Here is a 19,902-nt window from a genome sequence, read left to right on the forward strand (position 1 = left end):
TGCTAGCATTTGGAACTATTATGATAAGAAGCAATAGTTTAACACCAAAGTCTACTTGGTTAAGGAGATCATGTAAGTAATAACTTATCTTCTGCAAATTCTTTCAATACTAATCCGAACTTGACATTTTTGAACTGATTTGATCATACAATAGGGTTTTTTCAACTGTCATTTTCAGTTTCCATTTCACCTTTTGGTTGTTTCGTATAAGAAGATTAAGCACATCAAATTGATGGAGCTCATAGCTTATTTTGGAACATCTAAGTCTAACAAAAGGTCAATTCATTCTTAGGAAGTTGCTGAGAAATGATGGTGGAACATCAGGTGCATGATCATGACCACACAAAATGGCTACTTATCTTCCCCAAGTGAAATTTAGCCTCATATTTCTTTCTGTTTTTCCTTTCTGTGTCATTCAATTTCTTACATTGGCCAGAGAAAGAGAAGCTCATGAGCACATCTTCGCCTGCCTTAATTGACAAAAGGAAGAAAGATGGAAGAGTTAAGTGTGGATTGAATTAACTCCAAATAAAGCACTAAAAATCTCTCTGGAAAGCATGAAAACAAGTTGCATCGCTACTCAAATGTACCTTGACTGTGTGGTTGAACATAGCAACAGCCATCAATAGTTCTCAGAACAGCACTAAGCAAACAAGACTGGCGAAAAGAGAAACTACTGACACATCGAACAGCATGAACACTCAAAGCGTTGGTAGAAAATTAACTCTGTGGGCACCTTAAATTGACCTCAAACAACTAATGTTAATTGCACAAAAGAAAGATGCTCTATTTCCAATTATATTACTGCAATGGTCGTTGTGTTCCTCTCCATGATTGATTAAACTAAGCTATTCGTGGACCCGTTTCTCTTTTTTTGCTTTGTTGTGTTTACATCTCCAAATATTCCTACCAATATCGTCGTGTTCCTCTCCATTATTGATTAAACTAAGCCAATAATGTGGATTTTTTTCGTCGCTTTATTATTTTTTTAGTCACATGATAGAAGACAACAGCTGTTTGGGCATGGTGATTGCTATGGCAACTCCGTCGTCTCCTTCCCCATTGGTCATCTGACAGCACGCTATCCAAAGCGTACTGCACCATATGGCACAACCTCACAAGCATTAAGCAGCCGCAACCATAGAATTCTGCTTCTCTCCCTCTATATAATCAGCAACTTCCTCTTACTTTCGTTTCTTATTTGTTTCTTCTCTTCCTCTCCTCTTCGACTCCTCCCTGCGATCTTCCACACTGATTCAGTTCTAAAATAAAGAAAAAGGCTTTTTTTTTTCTCAGAGAAGAACTGAAATAGAATCCTACAGGACTGGAGAGATGTACGCTGAGGCTGGTCTTCAGCTGCCAGTCTTCTCACAAGGCTTCCTGCAAGAAGTAGCAGGCGGCGGCTACCAAGGCCCCTACTCCCACCTTCCACTCTCCGGCGACGAGAGCCTCCTAAATTTCCATGTGGGAATCACTGATGGTGGACTCAACCTGGTATGTTTGCTCCCTGGATGAATGCTTCAGTTTTTTTTCTCAGAGAACTGAAAAAAAAAATCCCAAGGTTTCAGGGATTGAGATTAAAAATAAAAAATTGATTGATCCAAGCTAACAAGAGGGCTTACACCCTTGTTGTTATAATTGCGTTTCTTTTTTTGTCAAAGATGAATGAGGAGGAAAGCAATCAAGAACTGCAACTCATATCAGAGAGAATTCATGCAGAGAAAGATTAATACGATGGATCTTTTAGATGTAAAGATAATGTAATCTATGCTGGATATCAATTAACAAGAATCTATCCTTTCAAGTAATTAATTATCAACTGGAAACAACACCCACGTTCTTTAATCATTAAGTCTTCTGCTTCTAATCTATGTAATTGTACAAGAAAGATGGGAAAGGTCATGGCTTGTTGAAAAAATTTTGTCAGTAGTTACCGGTCGACATGATCAGCAGGTAGCTACTTCTGAAGATCAATGCGTGAAGTTAAAAAATTCTTCAGTTGACATCTTGTTCTTGTTGCAGGGGAATATGGTACAGACTCCTACAGTAGCAGAGTATGATATGGGAGGAGAAGGTGACCTTTTCAAGGCCCCAGAAGCCATCCTAGAAGAGCCAGCACTTGAGCTTCATATTGCAGCTGCCATGTCCATCCTCTCCACCGGAGGCGATGTCATCACAGAACCTATGAAGGTTGCTGATATGGAAGCTATTCAGAATGATCACCTCGACGGTGTAATTTACGAGTGCAAGAAAGATCTGCTGGAGGAATCAGAGATAGAAGATTCAATTACAGAACTCCTAAGGGTAAATATTCCAGCAATACAAATTGATGAAGTTCCTTCTTTGGAAAAACTTGGCTCCACAGAAGGATCAATCCAAAAAAGTATCAGTTCTGGGTCTCTGAATTCAGTGGAGTTAATTCGCAGCCGTACCATGAGACCAGACCAATTCTTTGATCTCCAAGGATTGGATCTTGCAGCTGCATATAGCTTGAGGAGAGCATACAGTGAGGGAGACATTCAGGTTCAAATGAACTGCTTTCGCATAGTTTTCCTTTTGGTTTCAATTATGCTTTGCAGAAAGTTTTTGCTGATATTCATGAAATCAAAACTATAATTATATAGAATACATTCATTTCCTATAAACATTGGCGATCAGAAGCAATAATTTGATACAACAACTATGTGCATTCACATCTGTAATATAGGAAGAATTCATAGATCATTGATTTTGAGTTTTCATGGCAGAGTCTTGGGAATAAAAGCACAAGCACTGGAAATACTGTCGCAGTGTGTTCTTCCTTTGAGCAGCTCCTGACCATTAGTGATCTTAAGATCGAACAACGACAGCAAAAACTATCAAGGTATAGGGAGAAGAAGAGTAAGAGAAACTTTGGCAGAAAAATCAAGGTACTACAATTAGTTAAGCTAATTAGGATAAATCATTGAAGCTGCAGGTAGCCATGACAAAGTAGTATAGAAGCCATCATCATTGAAATGTGATATTCTCTAAATGAGATCATTCTCCACTTCTTGCAGTATGCTTGCAGGAAGGCTCTTGCAGACAGTCAGCCAAGAGTTCGAGGAAGGTTTGCAAAAACTGAAGAGTGTGAGAGTCTAAAGCCAAACATGCGAATGCAAATACTGCGAGGACAATTCAATGAAAAAACAAGCTGGGGTGGATGAAGCTCGCTGTGGATGGATATCTCTGTTTCAACTAAGAAGTCATAAAATTAGCATATGAACCTAGCAACCCTCTCTAGGTAGAAATGAATCTGTAGATCAGTAAATGTAAAGTGGTTTGAATAAAAAGGAAATATTTTCCTAGGGATCCATGAGTTCATGTTCCTGCAGGCTGAAACTATTGACCTGTCTGTCCACTGGCACACACCTCAAGGAGCAATATGATGTCAGTGATCTACATCTGTCCCAACAGCCAAATTGGTGGCAGTGGACAGATCACTGACTAACCCACTTTGTAGACAGACAAGAAAAGAAAGCACAACAAAGGCACCGAAGACAAATTCAAATTTGAAGATGAGCAGGGGACAACACTAGGAAACTCAACTGTATGGCTTGAAAAATGGCACTCTGACGTCGAGCATTAATGCAGTAGGATCAGCAACAAGCTGTGCAGGGCGGGCTCCAATAAGATAAGCAAGATTCTGTTCATGTAGCATGCCACAGATCACATTTAAAAAAAAGGTCTCTTAAACTCATTCCTTGCATTTCATCTCATCTCCACTCCATTGTCCCCCTTCTTTCATATAAATTATTTGCCTCCTCCCTGGCCCTCCCCGTTAAAGTCTATACAGATATCTCTAGAGCATAATTGAATTGATTATTACGAAATAAATTTATTAAAATATATAAGGGTTAAATCTCGATGAAATTAAGATAGTGTCCTCTCTCGTAGTGGTCCCCTTTAAGGTCTCTACACTTCTCAATTTGATTATTACGGAATATATTTTCATGGGATCGACAATATAAGACCGTTGGGAATGACAAATTCCACTTTTTATTGAAGTTAAAATCCTCATAGATCACTTATGCAATGGTTCAAAACTTAGGATCAAATAGAAATTTATCATTGTATTTGAAAATTAAGACATATGGGTTATTGCATTGCTTATGCTTTCAAATTTATCCAATGGATAAATTAGAAAAAGATTATTATTTATTCAAAATTAATCATTAATTAATATATTCATGTTCAACTCCATTTGTTCATAAATAATTCATGATATTTTTATTAAATTTTTTAAGATATATTAACGTAAAAAATAAGTACTGATAGCTTATAACTATAACACAATAGGCATTTTTAGTTTTTTTTTAATTCTTAATTTATAGATTTTATATATAATTTTATCATTAGGTATTGTATTCAAATTCTTATATAATTTTTGATATAATATTATTAAAAACAAATATTATTATTTTAGTAACAAATATTATATAATTTTATCATTTGTTTAAATTATATAATTAACATTGAGTTAGTTACATAAATATTTTCTGAAAAATATTGAAATACTGAATATCCTATAAATATAAACCCCTTCGGTTAAGAAGGTTTATCTGGTAGTACCGGAAGCCCTCCCCCCGCGCGACGCCGCCGCCGCCGCTGCCGCCGCCATGATCAGCCAAGACGGTATCAATCTCGCAGTCTGCGTCATCACCGCGCACTTCGGCGACCTCGTATCTGTAAGATCTCCTCTTCCCCCTTCGTTTCGCCTCTTATTCTTCATCTACTCTCTCTTTCCCTATTGCAGAAGGTCTGCGGTTGCCTGCTGAGGAGAGGAAGCCTCTCGCTTCAAGATATCGTCCGCTCCACGGAGTTCTCTAGCTCACAGGTCAAGAACTGCCTCCTTGTCCTTATCCAGCACAACTGCGTCCAAGCCTTCTGCGTCCCAAGAGGAGGTGCGAACTCTCGTGAATAGATGACTTCTACTCCCCTTTTCTCCTGTTAACTCGCGGAAAAGTTGCTGGTCGGCCTTATTTGTTTTGATAATTGGGCGGCAGGGGCGGGTGGGGCGACCAAAACGGTGACGCAGTACATGGCGCTCTTCGACAACATCCTCCATCGAATGCGTTTCTCAAAATTCTTGGCCATTGTCAAAGGGGATCTCGGGGGACAGGTCAGTTTCTGCATTTATATTCTTTTTTCTCCTCCTAATTTTGTCGGGTTACAGTTACTAGTTTTACCGGAGAGCTTAGGGTAGACCCTTCAGAGAATTGATAGACTAATCACTGTCAACCCTCCTGTTCCTTTAGGGTGTAAAAAAGTCAAACCAAACACAAAGTATGATGTAGAATAAAAAATTCAAACTCATTTCTTTTGATTCAGTTCAACTCAAGATGTTTTTCATGTTTTATTGGATTTTTGGCTTGCATAATACTTATTATCATAGCACTTCGTTCTTAACATACTATATATTATTATTACACATCATATGGGTATTATTTGATATTAACAATAAAAAACGTTTAGGGTTGATTTTTTTTCTTTTATATTAACACTTGAAATCCAACCTAAACCTGAAATCCAGCATATGTTGTCCTTGAAACTCAAAATGGCCTAAATTTTAGTGCTAGTTTGATTTAATTTTTGGGACATGTAATAACTAAATTTGTGCCCACTCATATAGAGAAGTTGGCGAGGATATATTCCTCTCCAAAGTGAAGGTATACTATGAGATATGTTAGAACAATGTAGATGATATTTGTTCATTCGTGATCCTAATAAATGAGTGGATTTGCTGTTGTTTCATACTAAGGAAGTTGTATGTACATTGGAAATGTCCTCTATTGAAGCCTGTAATTGTATCGAGTGAGATAAGATTATCCATCCTCCATGATAGTGAACAATGAGAGTTTTGGTTCTTTTGGCATTTTTGTTGATCTCGGTATCATCAAGCAAGAATACACATTTGCAATAATGGATGGCTGTGAACTCCTTGTCACAATTATAACATAGACCTTATGTTTTTCTTTTCTCATTTTGACTCAAGAGTGAAAGAGAAAATCTATCTTCCCTTCTCTTAGAAAAGGAGAAAGAGTTGAAAATTTTACTTTTACAAAATTTAAATATTTAGTTTTGTGGGATTGAGGTTTAAGGTTTAGGGCTTAGAGAATAAAGGTAGGGTAACCTTGTTGCCTTGGATTTTGATGTTCTTTAGGAATTGCAATACTCTACTCTTGAATCAATTTCCATGCACCATGTGACCCCTCTATATTGGTTCGGACTAGATCTTTTGTCATGATTTTCTATCTCCAGAAAGTCCTTTCATCGCCACATATGAATTTTATTCTTACTCTCTTTCTGATACTTTCTCTTTTAAACTTCTTTTTATTTGATTGTTGCTTTATGCCTAACAAAACCTTTATAATGGTTTTCTTAGCTTGCTGGCTTTCTTAAATTGTTACTTGTGGTTCCATTGGCCTCATCTGTCCTAAGACTTTATGATGGCTGAAAAGATAGCTGACAGCACAAGAGTGGTTGTGCTTGCACTTGCCACCCAAATCTATTTTGATCTTTACTAAGAATTTGTACTGCAGATTTTTCATGTAAAGGGTTCACCACCATTCCTTCACATTTAGTGTTGAGCAGTTACAATTAAACTTTGCAAGACTTTATAATGTGGTTTCTCCAGAGCGAATACACCAGAACTTGCCTTGTTCTATTAACATTATCGGGGTTATGTTTTTTTAACGCTATTGTTACTAGATCTGTAGTTTTGAAATTCTTCAACAGCTTAGCATGTCAGATCATATATCCTCTTTCTTTAAGCAGTCATGTCAAGATACATCAAGGAGTCTTAACATTGTAGAAAATGAATGAATTGGAGTCGGCATCGAATTTGATATTTTTTGTATTTCTTGTTAGTCTATTTATAGAGTTGCATCATGAAACAGGAAAACCATTTTATCTCAATTACATAATCTAGCCTTAATTTAAGCAATCATAACTAACTGCTGAATTTTTAATTTTAATTGATTGGCTGATCATTCCTGAGTCCAGTCCATGTGGAGAGTGACTCCCTAACATGTTGCGTGGCATAGTTGGATGATGAATGAATTGTTCCTGAGTAGCATACTATGAATAGCTATATGAACTTGCAAAAAAGTGGAATATTAGATGGTGAATGGAAGATTCTTACCCATTTTAATCCATCCAAATCTCTAGTTACAAGACCTATTTTTTCAGTTTGTGTTATATCATCAGATAATTATATTGAAATTATTTTTCTGTAGATATTTTTCTCTTCTTAGCCTAAAGAATAAAGTTCCTGTTTTTATGATATAATGGACTCTACCATATCTCAAAGTAAATTTCACAAGAAATATTCATGTTAAAACAGTTCGATTCATTTAATCAAATGCATGATATAACAAACCCTGTTGTTGGTTCTAATTTTGATATGACAAGTGATATCATTTTGCACACCTGTTGCAGTGTGAGACTCTTCTGCAAGGTTTACTACGATATGGTAGGCTGACTTTTGATCAGCTCATGGTACGAGCAACTTCAACACAGTCAGAAGGTAGACTGAATACGTCACCTCACAATTCATAGTTTTTTAAATGTTTTTTGTTCAAAGTTCCTTGGAGCTATATTAGCTTTGTGTACGTTGAATATTTCAAAATTTGTGAATGTTCTTTAGGCAGTTCATGCAATGTGGATGCTTTGCGAAAGAACTTTGGTAAATTAGTACATGGACATTATGTTGAACGATGTCCCAGGCCTGAACCCTTTATAGCACCCTCAGAGGAAGCAGCTCCAGCAAGGAAACGCAGTTCTAAGATAAGTTTAAAATCACAGATATTTTATAAATTTTCGTCTTTGCTTATCATCATTAATCAAATACTGTATTGGGTATCCTAGTAAGCCAATTTGGACCAGTTTAGCAAAATTGTAATATTGTAAATCCATTTGATTGAAGTAGAAAGCTTTCCAATCACAGTAGACTCAAAAAAAAAGTTTGTATTATACAATCCTTAAATTATGGATATATATCCTACATAGTTGGATCTCCTCCTTTAAAGATTAGGAGTGTCATAGGAACATCCATGGACAAAAGGATCATCCTAAGATGAGTATCCCATGGCTACGGATGCTGCCAGTAACTCATTGTGCATTGTCAAACACTCTTATCTTTTCTAGTCAATTTGTAGGAATTTTCACTTCATATGGCTTTTAAGTTGGTCAGCGCAAAATTTACTTCAAAGTATCATACCTTGAAGTGGATATGGTAGATCCCTTTTTTGTGATGGAAGTAGTAGATATAGTGGTTTTGTAGTGCTTGTAGTAATTAGTCAATGAATATGATAGATGTACTTATGTGGTTGTCATGGAATAGATGTAGCAAGGTGTAATAGTTGCTCTTTTATATTAAACCATACGATAATAGAAAGAATTATGATGTGTTACAATTTTCATTTCTCAGACACTTGAGTATTTGGGGTTTGTGAGTTCTCTTGATGTTTGTTGATGTTCGTCCAATGGCCTAATCCAAACTCCACCCATAGCGAATAAACTCCGCCATGGCCGGCCCCAAGCTCGAATAAAGGAGGAGGGCTGCGTTAGATTATCAACCTACATCAAACAAAGGCAAATTTTATATATGGATCTATCAAACTAGTTTTGAGTCGTTGCTTGAGTTAACAACTCAGCCTTCTTGAGTAGTTAAAAGAACTTGTTTTAGTAAGAACATGCAATGGCCCAACAACTTGAGACCTTGCCGCAAGATCTAGGCCAACTTGATCATGCCTCCACAACTCTTAGATGATGAGAGCAATTTTCAAGATAGGGAAATGTGCTTGCATGACAATAATGCCTAGAACTAATAACATTGGGAATCAGTGGTTCTGAAGATTTTAAAACCATTCATTGGAATGGAGTTAACACTCTACCTAGGATGGTCAACCATTGTGGTTGTATAATCTGAAAATAGAGAATGTTGGACTAGCATCCCTTCACTTTGAGGGTGATGTAGTTCTTAAAGATGAATGCTAATGAATCAAACTTTTCCTGTATAGATAACAGATTTTGAAGGCTCCTGAATGTTTTGCTTTGTTCTCCCCATTATTTTGAGTGGCTACATACACTGCTTAGTATGTTGTTTGTATAGAGTGTAGTTGAACTGAATTGCATTTGCCTATGCCACCTAATGATTATGTGAGTTAAATCAATCTTTGTTCATATTTTCCAAGTCATCTATGAGTTATCGATTGAACCATTTTAAGTCAGATAAGCAAACATAAATATATTCTATAGATTGCTTAGGTCACCACCATAGTGGTTCCAAGCATGTAACAAGAAGGTGGAAGGTTGGTTAGGCCTTGACGATCAGTGTGAAACTTTCAACAAACTTGTCATCTTGTGAACTTTTTTACTTAAGTGCATCGTTCAATTCCAAATAAGATCCTAGTAGCCAATCTCAAATAGTTGAGATTCACAATTTATTTGTTTTGTTTTGTTGCTCAGGTTGGTTGACATGCATTTCTTTGAGTTGTGATTTATGTTATTTGGATTACTCTGGTTCATATGCAAAATACTTTGGGAACAGTTACAAAGGATTTTTTATTCTTGAATTTAGTGGAAATAACCAAATATGTTGAGATGATGTTATACGTAGGCTGTCACTCCTTTTTTATATGATTTACAATTGCAAGTGCATCAAATTGATGGCACTTTAGTTTTCTTCTTCATCTTGAATTAGTATACCTGGAGGCTTGGCATAATCTTGTTGCACCTAATTGTATGAAATTGCATCTTGCCCTATTGTGCATGAGTTATGATATTTTAATTTCCCCACCCACAACACCATTCAATATTTCTCATTTCTTCAGCAGATTTAATTGTATGAATACTGATAGCAATGTTTTGGCTAAGAAGACACAACTTCTTATTTCTTATTCCTGTATTTGTATATAAAATTGAAAATGTTAACTTCATGTACTTTGCATTCTAATGCTCCTCCCAAATCCTTGTTGAAGGGAACTTTAAAAATATTATTTTATTTGAGGTAACAGTCACATTGATCAGTAGGATAGGATTTCCAATATAGTGTAATTGCAAGACAGTACAGATATTTGGTTATGTTTCTTCTTACAACATTTTTAGTGTAATGTGTCAAAATGAATTTTTGTTTTACTATTTTTTTTATGGATATTGTCTTTTGTGAGTGTTTTGTTATCAAATATTCTGATGCTCTGATTAGACAATAACTTTCCTAGCTTGATCCATTAGAAGAGTAGTGCATAAGATTCCCCAAATTAGTAACCAAAGTATGGTTTTACAGATTATAGAATTTTTTTTTTGTTTTTTCTTGTTTGAGGTCATACTGGTAACAGTCACATTGATCAGTAGGATAGGATTTCCAATATAGTGTAATTGCAAGACAGTACAGAACTACAGATATTTGGTTATGTTTCTTCTTACAACATTTTTAGTGTAATGTGTCAAAATGAATTTTTGTTTTACTATTTTTTTATGGATATTGTCTTTTGTGAGTGTTTTGTTATCAAATATTCTGATGCTCTGACTAGACAATAACTTTCCTAGCTTGATCCATTAGAAGAGTAGTGCATAAGATTCCCCAAATTAGTAACCAAAGTATGGTTTTACAGATTATAGAATTTTTTTTTTTGGTTTTTTCTTGTTTGTGGTCATACTGCTTATGTTTTCCTTGCATCTTGTTGTCCATAATTCTTGCATTTGTAGCCATTATGGTTAAACTAGAAGCTTATATATCTAGTTCATTTTGTTCTACAATTCAGGGAAGAGATTCTTACTCTTGAGCAACAAGCTGTAATAGCTGCAAGCCTCACAGATGCTGAAAGATTTTCTGAAATTCCTAATACTGGAACTGACACTTCAGTCACTGAAGATAAACTGGATGTTACAGTTGGTGATAAGGTTGGCCTCTGTAGCTAATTCAGTCTTCTGGTACAACTTGCTTTATTAGGAAAAATTTTGACTGCATTGTGAGACTGGTTGTCATTTTCAGGGCTATTTTCCTTTTTTGTGTTTAGATATCTTGCAAAATGTTGACTTTGATTTCTTTTATATGCAAATATCAATACTCATGATTGTGCATACATCTTTTTGTCTGCTTATGATTGTGCAGCCTAAATGATGATGAATGAAATTAAGAACATGACATCCTATTTCCTGAAAAATCTTGCAGCCTTCCTAAATACTCCATGATGTAAATTTCACATTTTTGCAAATATATACATGTTGAAGTTGGATATATTGATGTTAAATAAGCCATTGTTTCTATAAGTTTTGTGCATGGTTGAAACTATTTCCATGCTTTCACAAAGTGAAGCTTTAATAGTTTTCTACTCTTTTTGACAAGATGATGAAACAATCAGCAAGAATACACTATATTTGGAATCTGGCTCAATAAACTTGATTTATGTATTACTTCAATAATCCGTCAACCTAAACCGGTGAGAAATTGCTCTAACACTGCTTGTTCCACATACCACCTTCAAGGCTTTCCCAGTCATAATTGTTGAATGTGGATAGTCCAAGATTGTGGTCCTTCCAATAACTTTGGAACTTATTTGGTTATTGGGAATTCTATGCCCATGTGTGTGGGTGAACTAATCTTTATTAATGTCATCATATATAAATTCAATTGTTATGCTTTCATGAATGTATCCCCGTAATGGTGGAATATGTCCTTGATTTATGAATGCATTCTGTCACGAGTAGCAAAGTTTGAAAGGGTGAGTTCTGGTTCTTTCCAATTAAACTAGGTTTGTGGAAGTTTCTTATCCTGTTCCTGAAAAGGTAGCAAACATTTTACACTTTGAAAGGGTGAGTTCTGGTTCTTTCCAATTAAACTAGGTTTGTGGAAGATTTTTATCCTGTTCCTGAAAAGGTAGCCAAACATTTTACACAGGCCTTTACAGCTTGCACAGCAAATTATATAACCTAATTACTTGTGTATTGTCTCTCATTGCTCTTCATTTGGCCATTAATTTTCTGTGTCATGTTCATTGATAACTATTTTGTTAATGTTTACTATTTTATTTGATGTTTGTAAATATGATATGTAATGTGGGAAAATTGTTATGGTATGAGAATGTCAATAGATGAGCTATCAATCCTACACTTAAACAAGGTGATTCCATTAAATACAGAAAATTGTTGACACTAATGTAGATTGCTTTCTATTACTAGTGATAAGCTTTGTAAAGCTCAAAGGCTGGATAAGATATATCAAATCACCAAGATTAGTTTGCACACACGACCATTTATTGTTTGCATTAAGATTTTCTATTTTTGGATAGAAGTAAGTCCCGTTTGGTGAAGACCATGTTTGAACATAGGAATTTTGCAACAATTTCCAAAGTCTTTACCAACTTAGTAGTTGGCACCGTCTGTATGCATTTAAGATTCCTAGCCTGGTTGCATGATTGCCACTTATTTTCTAGTATTTTGCAGCGTAAATTTGAGGCTGCAGAGTTAGATGAAGACATTGAAGCTACAATATCTGAAACTGAGGTCCTCTGGCGGGCAAATTTTCAGAAATTTGTTTTCTGTCTGAAGAAGAAGGTATTGATTCTGCTCTATTATGTTTTATATGTAATATGTTCTGCAATCCTGTAATGAAAATATATTTTACTTATTATGCATGTGTCGGTTCTTTTCTTGAGTCTTTCATGCACTGATATTCCATCTATTGCTTGCCTCAAGAAAATGTAACTAAGGATGAAGTAATGTAAAAGTCCTTAAATATTTTTTAGAATGCTCTTAGTAGTTACTATTTAGCAAAACAGTTGCTAATTTGTTAGTGTTGTTAATTTTGTGATTTGATTAAAAGAATTTACAGTGATTTACAATTGCCTATGTTGGTCATATTTCAAAATTTCTTCTTGTTTGCTAAATCATGATGCTGAGAAGGGGGAAATTAAGTTTTCAATTGAATTCTAAGTTGTCATCTATGCGATACACAGGAGTTAATAAGATACATTGGCATGAGATCATATCCATCTTGCCATAGTTATTACTTATCACATTGCAAAGTTGAAGATGCTCATTTGCCTTTGATACTTTCTTGGTATAAATCCTTCACTTCTCAACACTTGATTTGTAGGTCTATGTCATGACTTATTCTTTGCCCAACGCGCAAAACACGGTTGATGTGACGATGATTTTATGTCTTGATATATTCTTTTTGGTGTTTTTTTTTCAATTTTGTTTTGTACTTTTGGCCTATTTGTTAGTATTCTGTTTTCCCCTTTTGCAACTGCATCTTTCAGCATCATTAATGCTATTTTCTGTTGGCTTAGGTTTGTGTTGAAAAGGTGAGGTCAAGGAATGGTCTTGATGCTGGTGTTGTGTTGGAAGCAATCATTGAGTCAAGCGAACAAGAATGTGATTCTAGTAAGATCTATGGTTGTAGTGCTTCACTTTTCATATAATTTCTTATTTGCTTTCCTGTTCTCTTGCCTGTCTTAAGCGAACTGGAATTTAATTGTAAAAGTTCTCCCATTTTACTTGCTACTTATAGATATTTAGAGTAAAACTAAAACCTAATGTTTGATTGCATAATCATTTTGATCTTTTATTTCAGAGATGATACATGTGTTGGATGCGGGGAGTTTCCATAAGGAATATAATATAAATTAATATTTTCAAGCAATGTGCAATTGTACTACACCAAAAGGATGATAGAAATATGGTGTATCACATTTTATAGATTTTCAATGATAACCCATCCATCCATATATATATAGAGGCATTGATTAATCATGATAAATTGTGTAGGAGTATATAAGGATATTGAGCTCAATGGTTGCATACATTTGTGTGTAATTACAATAAGACCTGAATTCCATTTCCTTGCAGGTATGTCACAGATGTCATTGTTTGATTTGACAACTGACATACTTATATGAAATGCTTTTATACACATTGAGGATGTAGATCTTCTGGTCAATTTTTGAATCCATCATAACTATGGCTGGGAATCAACTAGTTTTCTTTTCAAATTGACTGTTTCTTTGGGGACTTAACTGTTAGACTGTTTTTCTGTCACCTCAATATTTAGTGCCATTTGGTAAAGCAAATTTCTCACAATTACATTGATATCTCTTATGTCAATATCAAGAGTCTATTGTAACTTCAATGTCACTGATTTAGACACTATTTCTAATAATTTTTCAGTGTTTGTCAGTACGCTTTTATCCACAGCTCTAAATTAGGCTTTGTTATCTGAGCTCTTGAGAAATTCGTGAAACACCAGTATATTTTATTGTGGCTCATAAGGAGGTTAGTAATTCATGAGCAACTTTTGGAAGTCTTGGTGGTCCATGCACAAAATCAGCAATTCAGTTGTTTAATGCATCAACCTTTTCTGAAGATGAAATGAAATTAAACTGATATGTAACAAGCTTTGTCTTTCCGTTTTTGCCTATAGATGATTGAATTTGAACCTCAAAGATCTGAACTTGTATCTTAATCTAGACTGCATGTTTCTGTACCAAAGTCTTATATTCAAGAATGGAAACTAATACCATCTTATGATTGGGCAGTGATAATGCAGATTAGAAACATAAGGTAACTAAATTTTATGTTACTTTTAAACTTGTAGTTAGAGCATCGATGGATAGTATTTTGGAAAAAGTGAGAGGAAAACCTGATGGTATTTCGATGACGTTGGAACTTGTAAGGGGAATCCTTGAACAGCTTGATTGTTCTTCACATACTGAGGATTGCAATGTTTACTACACAATAGGTATGCAGCTTTTTCCTACTGCATCAATTTAGGTCACTGAAACAAATTTCTAGTTGTGACAGCTCTAGTCTTTTTTGTTCTGTGACATTACTGAATACATGACTTATAGAGTTGCAACGCATTATTGAATCTTGCCGGAATGTTGAGGTACATTCAATTTTTTAAACAAATTTTCCAGAGTCAACAACATAACATATTGACAAATCTGTTCAATTTTAAGGTTGAGTCACTTATATTAGCAAGGTATGGGAAAGATGCATTTAGGATATTCGGACTGTTGATTGGAAAAGGTTCCCCTGTTGAGACAGATCAGGTATCATCTTTTCTATAAAATGATTTTTGACAACAAGATTGCAGTACTCTTCCTTTTTTTTTTTTTTTGCTTGATGGTAATACTTTTTGAAGTATTGGAGTTTGTTTGAATCTGGATTCATGAATTTCTTCTTTTCAACAGTTTGGAAGTTAGAAGAAAAAAGTGACTAATCCTTAGGAAGGTTCATCATAATACTTCAGTTGCAGTATCAAATGAATGAAAATTACAAACTCAAAGGCGGTTGATCTATATGCACATATGGAATGGATTTATGTTACACTGAACAATGTAGGTTAATGATTGACAAGAAAAAAAAATGGTACCTTAAATCTTAGATGAATAAGATGGTACACGAAACATAGATCTAATTGTTAGTCTAATGAAGGGATCCAGGCAGAGTTATTTGCTCAAGAGCTAGGCTCCGCGCGCTAAAATGACTTCATTTAGTAGCTTTTCCATATAACCTTATACATCCTCTTCAATAACCCACAATTCTTCATGTGGAACTAAACTAGAGTGTCACAAGCACAATGTCAAGCATTGAGAATGTGTTTGATGGAATCCTACATTTTTCCTAATAAGCTGTTGATGCTTTTAGGTGGTGCATTTTGTGACTTCTTGTGTTATATGTCATTCTCTAATATATAATACACACATTAATCACTTCTACTCAATACTCTGGCAATAAGATAATTATATGTATCACACACAAACTATGTACTCAATTCACAAATGCGCACAAACTTTCTTGTTGATATGATACATGAACTCACAAAGCATATCATTTAAGTCAGCTTATCATATTTGTTTGGCAGAGTTATATAATTAACATAAGTGGATGGAAGCCTGGGTAGAATGATCAATTATCAGTTTTTAAGTCATTTTTTATTTTCTAAAGTATTTTTCATAAAAAATTTTGCCTCGGTTTATCTCTATTTCCCTCTTCTATTTTTCTTCCCTTCTATCCCTTCATGACCTTTCTCCTTCTCTTTCCTCTTGGCTGCTTAGAATGATATTTGGTGGCACAGAGTGGGTGGCACTGAGACTCCGACCATCTAGAATGTGCCCCTACAGATGAGACATGTACAAGAGTTTTTTCCATCATCATTTGCCTAGGACAGGTGCATGAGTTTTAGTGACCAAATCTGTGTTTAGTCAGATCCAAGTGTGACGTTTTTTGTTCTAAATCATCAAATAATTGTCCTTTGTGCCTCTTATCACTTGAATCATAATATGTAATATTAAATTAAATATAAACAGCATTAGTCACCTTTGTAGCTTGAAAATTCTTAAAGATATCAAGTGAGATATAACTAATAAACTAACTTGGTCTAAATGAGTCAATTGAAGATAAGCTTATATATGACATATGTATATTCAAGCCTATTCAATGAAATGAACATTGTATCTACACAGGGCGGTGCACATGTAGCCACATATACTGCTTTTTGATGGACAGTTCATGAGCTTTGTTAATAAACAATGTTGGTAAACTTTTTGAATGTTTTTCCCCATGAACATTAAAAATACAAGCGGCATCGAGTTCATGTTCAGCTTGTTAATTAATCTAGACTTAGAAGAGCGTTTAAATTGGCTTGCTTAATGTATCAGACAAATGTTAATGTTTCTCTTTTTTTGCCAAGTATTGAACATGCACGTGAAATGTTTGCTTCATTTATTTTGCTTTTAACATAATTTGCCATGTTTGTAAGTTATAACAATTGTATATTTCTCATTTATAGATTTCAGACTTTACATTAGTTGATAAGAAAGTTACACAGCAAGTGCTATACAACTTGTGGAAAGATGATTATCTGTCTATGCAGGTAAATTACTCATCTTTTGTCTATGGCATGCAATTCAAAATGGAACACATTATTTATATTCTATAATTGTGTGCTCTCTTTTTCTTCGTTGTTGTGGGTAGCACACACAAGTTGATTATAGTTATAAGGCTCCAGCTTGATTTGGCTTCTTTCTCATTCATAAATAATTTTGTTCTGACTACATTGGGATTTTGGAACGGAGATATTTGTAGTTTCATCCTTTATTACTCGCATGGTAAGTTGGATAGTGTTTAATGCTGTTTTCATGATCATCATTCAAATCTTTACAAATAATTGATTTTCTATGAGTTTATGATACTGCTGTCTGTCCACCTGATTTCAACCTTGCAAAGATGCCATTGGATTGTCAATTCTACATTAGGCCACACTTTACTGGTTGAGACTTCTTTGTCACAAGTCACAACACAAACTGAAAAAAAGATAGATTCTTATTTCCTAAATTGAATCCAAGAACTTACTTTGGGTTAAGATGAGTGATGAGCTATATATATTGGCATACAATATGGCTCTCTTCTTGTCCAAATTTTAACTATGTTCTGTCATTATCCCTAATATAACCTGCAGAATTTCAACATCAGCTCATTTTGCTGATGTCTTTCATATCTACTACCAATTTCCTAGCTGAAATCCTTTTTCTCTTTGTAGACTCGTATCTTTTGCTCTACCTTTGTTTATGTCTTATTGAATCTGTAGCATAGGATTACTAGCTTGGTTTTCTCACAACGGTTGAGATGCATGTTGAATCAGTGGCTCCTTTGATAAGAAAAGAAGTTTGCATGTTTACCCCGGAACCAAATGCCTTCATTGGCTGAACAACCACTTTGTATCTTAGTAGACTTAAATCTTCTCTACTTTTACTTGGGCCTCTCTAACCTGTAGCAGATTGGTTTTTGTTAAATGGCCATTACTATATAGTCTTGCATACTGAAGTCATAGTTTTCAAACCACTTGGAGACTGTTCTTCAAGATTTCATTGTTTCAAGGCACTGGCAACAAGCTTCTTCCAACTATGCTTGATGCTTGTCAAAGATGAATGTGCCAAAATTTGAGGTCTATACTAACATACTCAAACAGATTATAATTAGAGGTTCATAGTTATGGGCGTGATCAACCAATTCTCCTGCTTGCTCAAAATAGTAGTTTCAAAAATTCTATTTATATGATTTCTAAAGATGTAATTCGATATTGATTGATGCCATAATTTCCTTCTTACATTTTATGCTATTCACATGCTACTGCCTCATAATTGTTAACTACTATGTAATATTTGGATGTTGGTTGTTGATACTTAGTATTATTTTTGGTTTAAAATGGGATAAATGATTCCACTTATGGCAAAAAAAAATATTCCATGCAACAAATTTCATCTTTTTGTCTCTGGCCATCAGTAATTTGCAGTCTCTTTGTTTTTTATGCAGAAAGTCACTCTAGAAGGAACTGGACAGAGGAAGGATAGCTTTTTGTGGAAATTGAAAAAGAATTCTGCATGGCATCTTGTTCTAAACCATTTGTATCATGCTGCACTTAATTTAAACCAAAAGATCACTCACATAGTCGAACAGGAATATGAGGTTCGTGATCCCCAATGCCTCCTTCACTTACAACATCCTTTTAAATTTAAGGTCGATTATTGCCATTATTTAATTCCGTGAAGTTGTAAGGAATTGCTTTATTCAGTTACTGACATAGTAGAAATAGTCTTCTATTTCATGCATGGCTGTAAAAACCAACCTATATGGGTCGCTTGAGATAGATATGTTGACCAGTAAGCTATTATTAGATAGAACATGCAATGCTACAGTATGAGTATATTAGATAATAATCATTTGATATTATTGATTTTAATATATTATGGGCTATTTATCAATGATTTTGTTAATTTATTTATAGATAATGTATTATTAATAGTACATAATGTTCATCTATCTTAAAATGTTTAACATCTATAATAACATATGACAAAATGCATTGACCTGGTTTATTTTTCTGCTTGCAGGTCCTGCTGTCTGAAGAAAAACTCAAGCAGCTGAAGAAGAGCAGGATGATTCTAGAATTGTCCCTCTTAAAACTGGATGATGCAATTATGATTTTCCATGATTTTTCGGCATAAATGCAAGTGCCTTTGTTATATTTAATCATTTGTAAAATATATTTGGGGTTAATTATGGACGAACAGGAATAGTGAATTATGGATCCTATTTTCAACATAAGTTTTTTTTTCATATGAGTTTACAATTTTAAAAAATAGTAAATTGATAGTGAGTTGGAATTTAACAAGCTGAGGGCATTTTGATAACAAAACAAAACTATGAAGGGAAAATGGTGGTTCAAAATTATAGTGGGCATTTTGAATAATAAAGTAAATTATATGGGTGAAATAAAATTCTCTCTTATTTCTCAGATATGCTAAATTAATTTGGAAGGTTGGATAACTGTGGACTTTTTCATTTGTCTCCAGTAGATTAACTATGTTACAGTAAGTTTGTAGTAGAACAACAATCTGATTTCATAGTTAGCTATAGCAGTGGAATACAATTCCACCAAAAAGAATTTGCAGCTTCTGCACAAGATTGTTACAAATTCTGACAACAGGAAAATAAATTAATTGAGGTAGTGAAAAAGTTTACTTGATAATGAGAATCGACATTTTCAAATACAGAAGACACTATGAATTTATTTTATAAAGTGCCAGATTTAGATTTATGCCTACCAACAGCATACCACTGTTTGTGCAAACAATGTGAAAGCATAGTCAATGGCACAATATCGAGGCAGATGTTTTTGGATTAATTAGACAAAACCCAGCAAAGGTTAGGGGGCGTTTGGTTTGGAAAATATTTTTCATTTTCTGTTTTCCATTTTCTATTTCTAATTTTCCATTTTCTGATCTAGTTTTCAGAAAACAGAAAATGCGTTTGGTATGATATGCTGTTTTCTATTTTCTAGAAAAGAAAACTGGAAAATACGTTTGGTATGATATA

General features: G+C 34.5%; 2 protein-coding genes across 3 annotated transcripts; both read left to right on the forward strand.

Moving 5' to 3' along the window:
* The first annotated feature begins 1,075 nt into the window (after positions 1-1,075).
* Positions 1,076-3,326, forward strand: LOC141835089 (uncharacterized). The gene is made up of 4 exons (XM_074722516.1): positions 1,076-1,494; positions 2,023-2,523; positions 2,748-2,909; positions 3,039-3,326. Exons 1-4 carry the CDS (start codon positions 1,333-1,335, stop codon positions 3,183-3,185), a joined length of 972 nt encoding a protein of 323 aa, XP_074578617.1. The 5' UTR covers positions 1,076-1,332; the 3' UTR covers positions 3,186-3,326.
* Positions 3,327-4,621: 1,295 nt separating this feature from the next.
* On the forward strand, positions 4,622-19,121 carry LOC141835088 (uncharacterized). 2 transcript variants are annotated; one of them, XM_074722514.1, is made up of 15 exons: positions 4,622-4,706; positions 4,775-4,922; positions 5,025-5,140; positions 7,459-7,546; positions 7,667-7,806; positions 10,780-10,923; positions 12,466-12,576; positions 13,314-13,407; positions 13,792-13,872; positions 14,618-14,761; positions 14,871-14,908; positions 14,982-15,074; positions 16,817-16,900; positions 18,340-18,492; positions 18,918-19,121. In XM_074722514.1, exons 1-15 carry the CDS (start codon positions 4,638-4,640, stop codon positions 19,029-19,031), a joined length of 1,617 nt encoding a protein of 538 aa, XP_074578615.1. In that variant the 5' UTR covers positions 4,622-4,637; the 3' UTR covers positions 19,032-19,121. The 2 variants fall into 2 exon arrangements, with proteins under 2 accessions (XP_074578615.1, XP_074578616.1); XM_074722515.1 differs by lacking the exon at positions 13,792-13,872.
* Positions 19,122-19,902: the final 781 nt, after the last annotated feature.

The sequence above is a fragment of the Curcuma longa genome, chromosome 9, assembly GCF_044706935.1.
Source record: "Curcuma longa cultivar G26 ecotype Majalengka, Jawa Barat chromosome 9, ITB_CL_G26_1.1, whole genome shotgun sequence".
NCBI lineage: Eukaryota > Viridiplantae > Streptophyta > Magnoliopsida > Zingiberales > Zingiberaceae > Curcuma > Curcuma longa.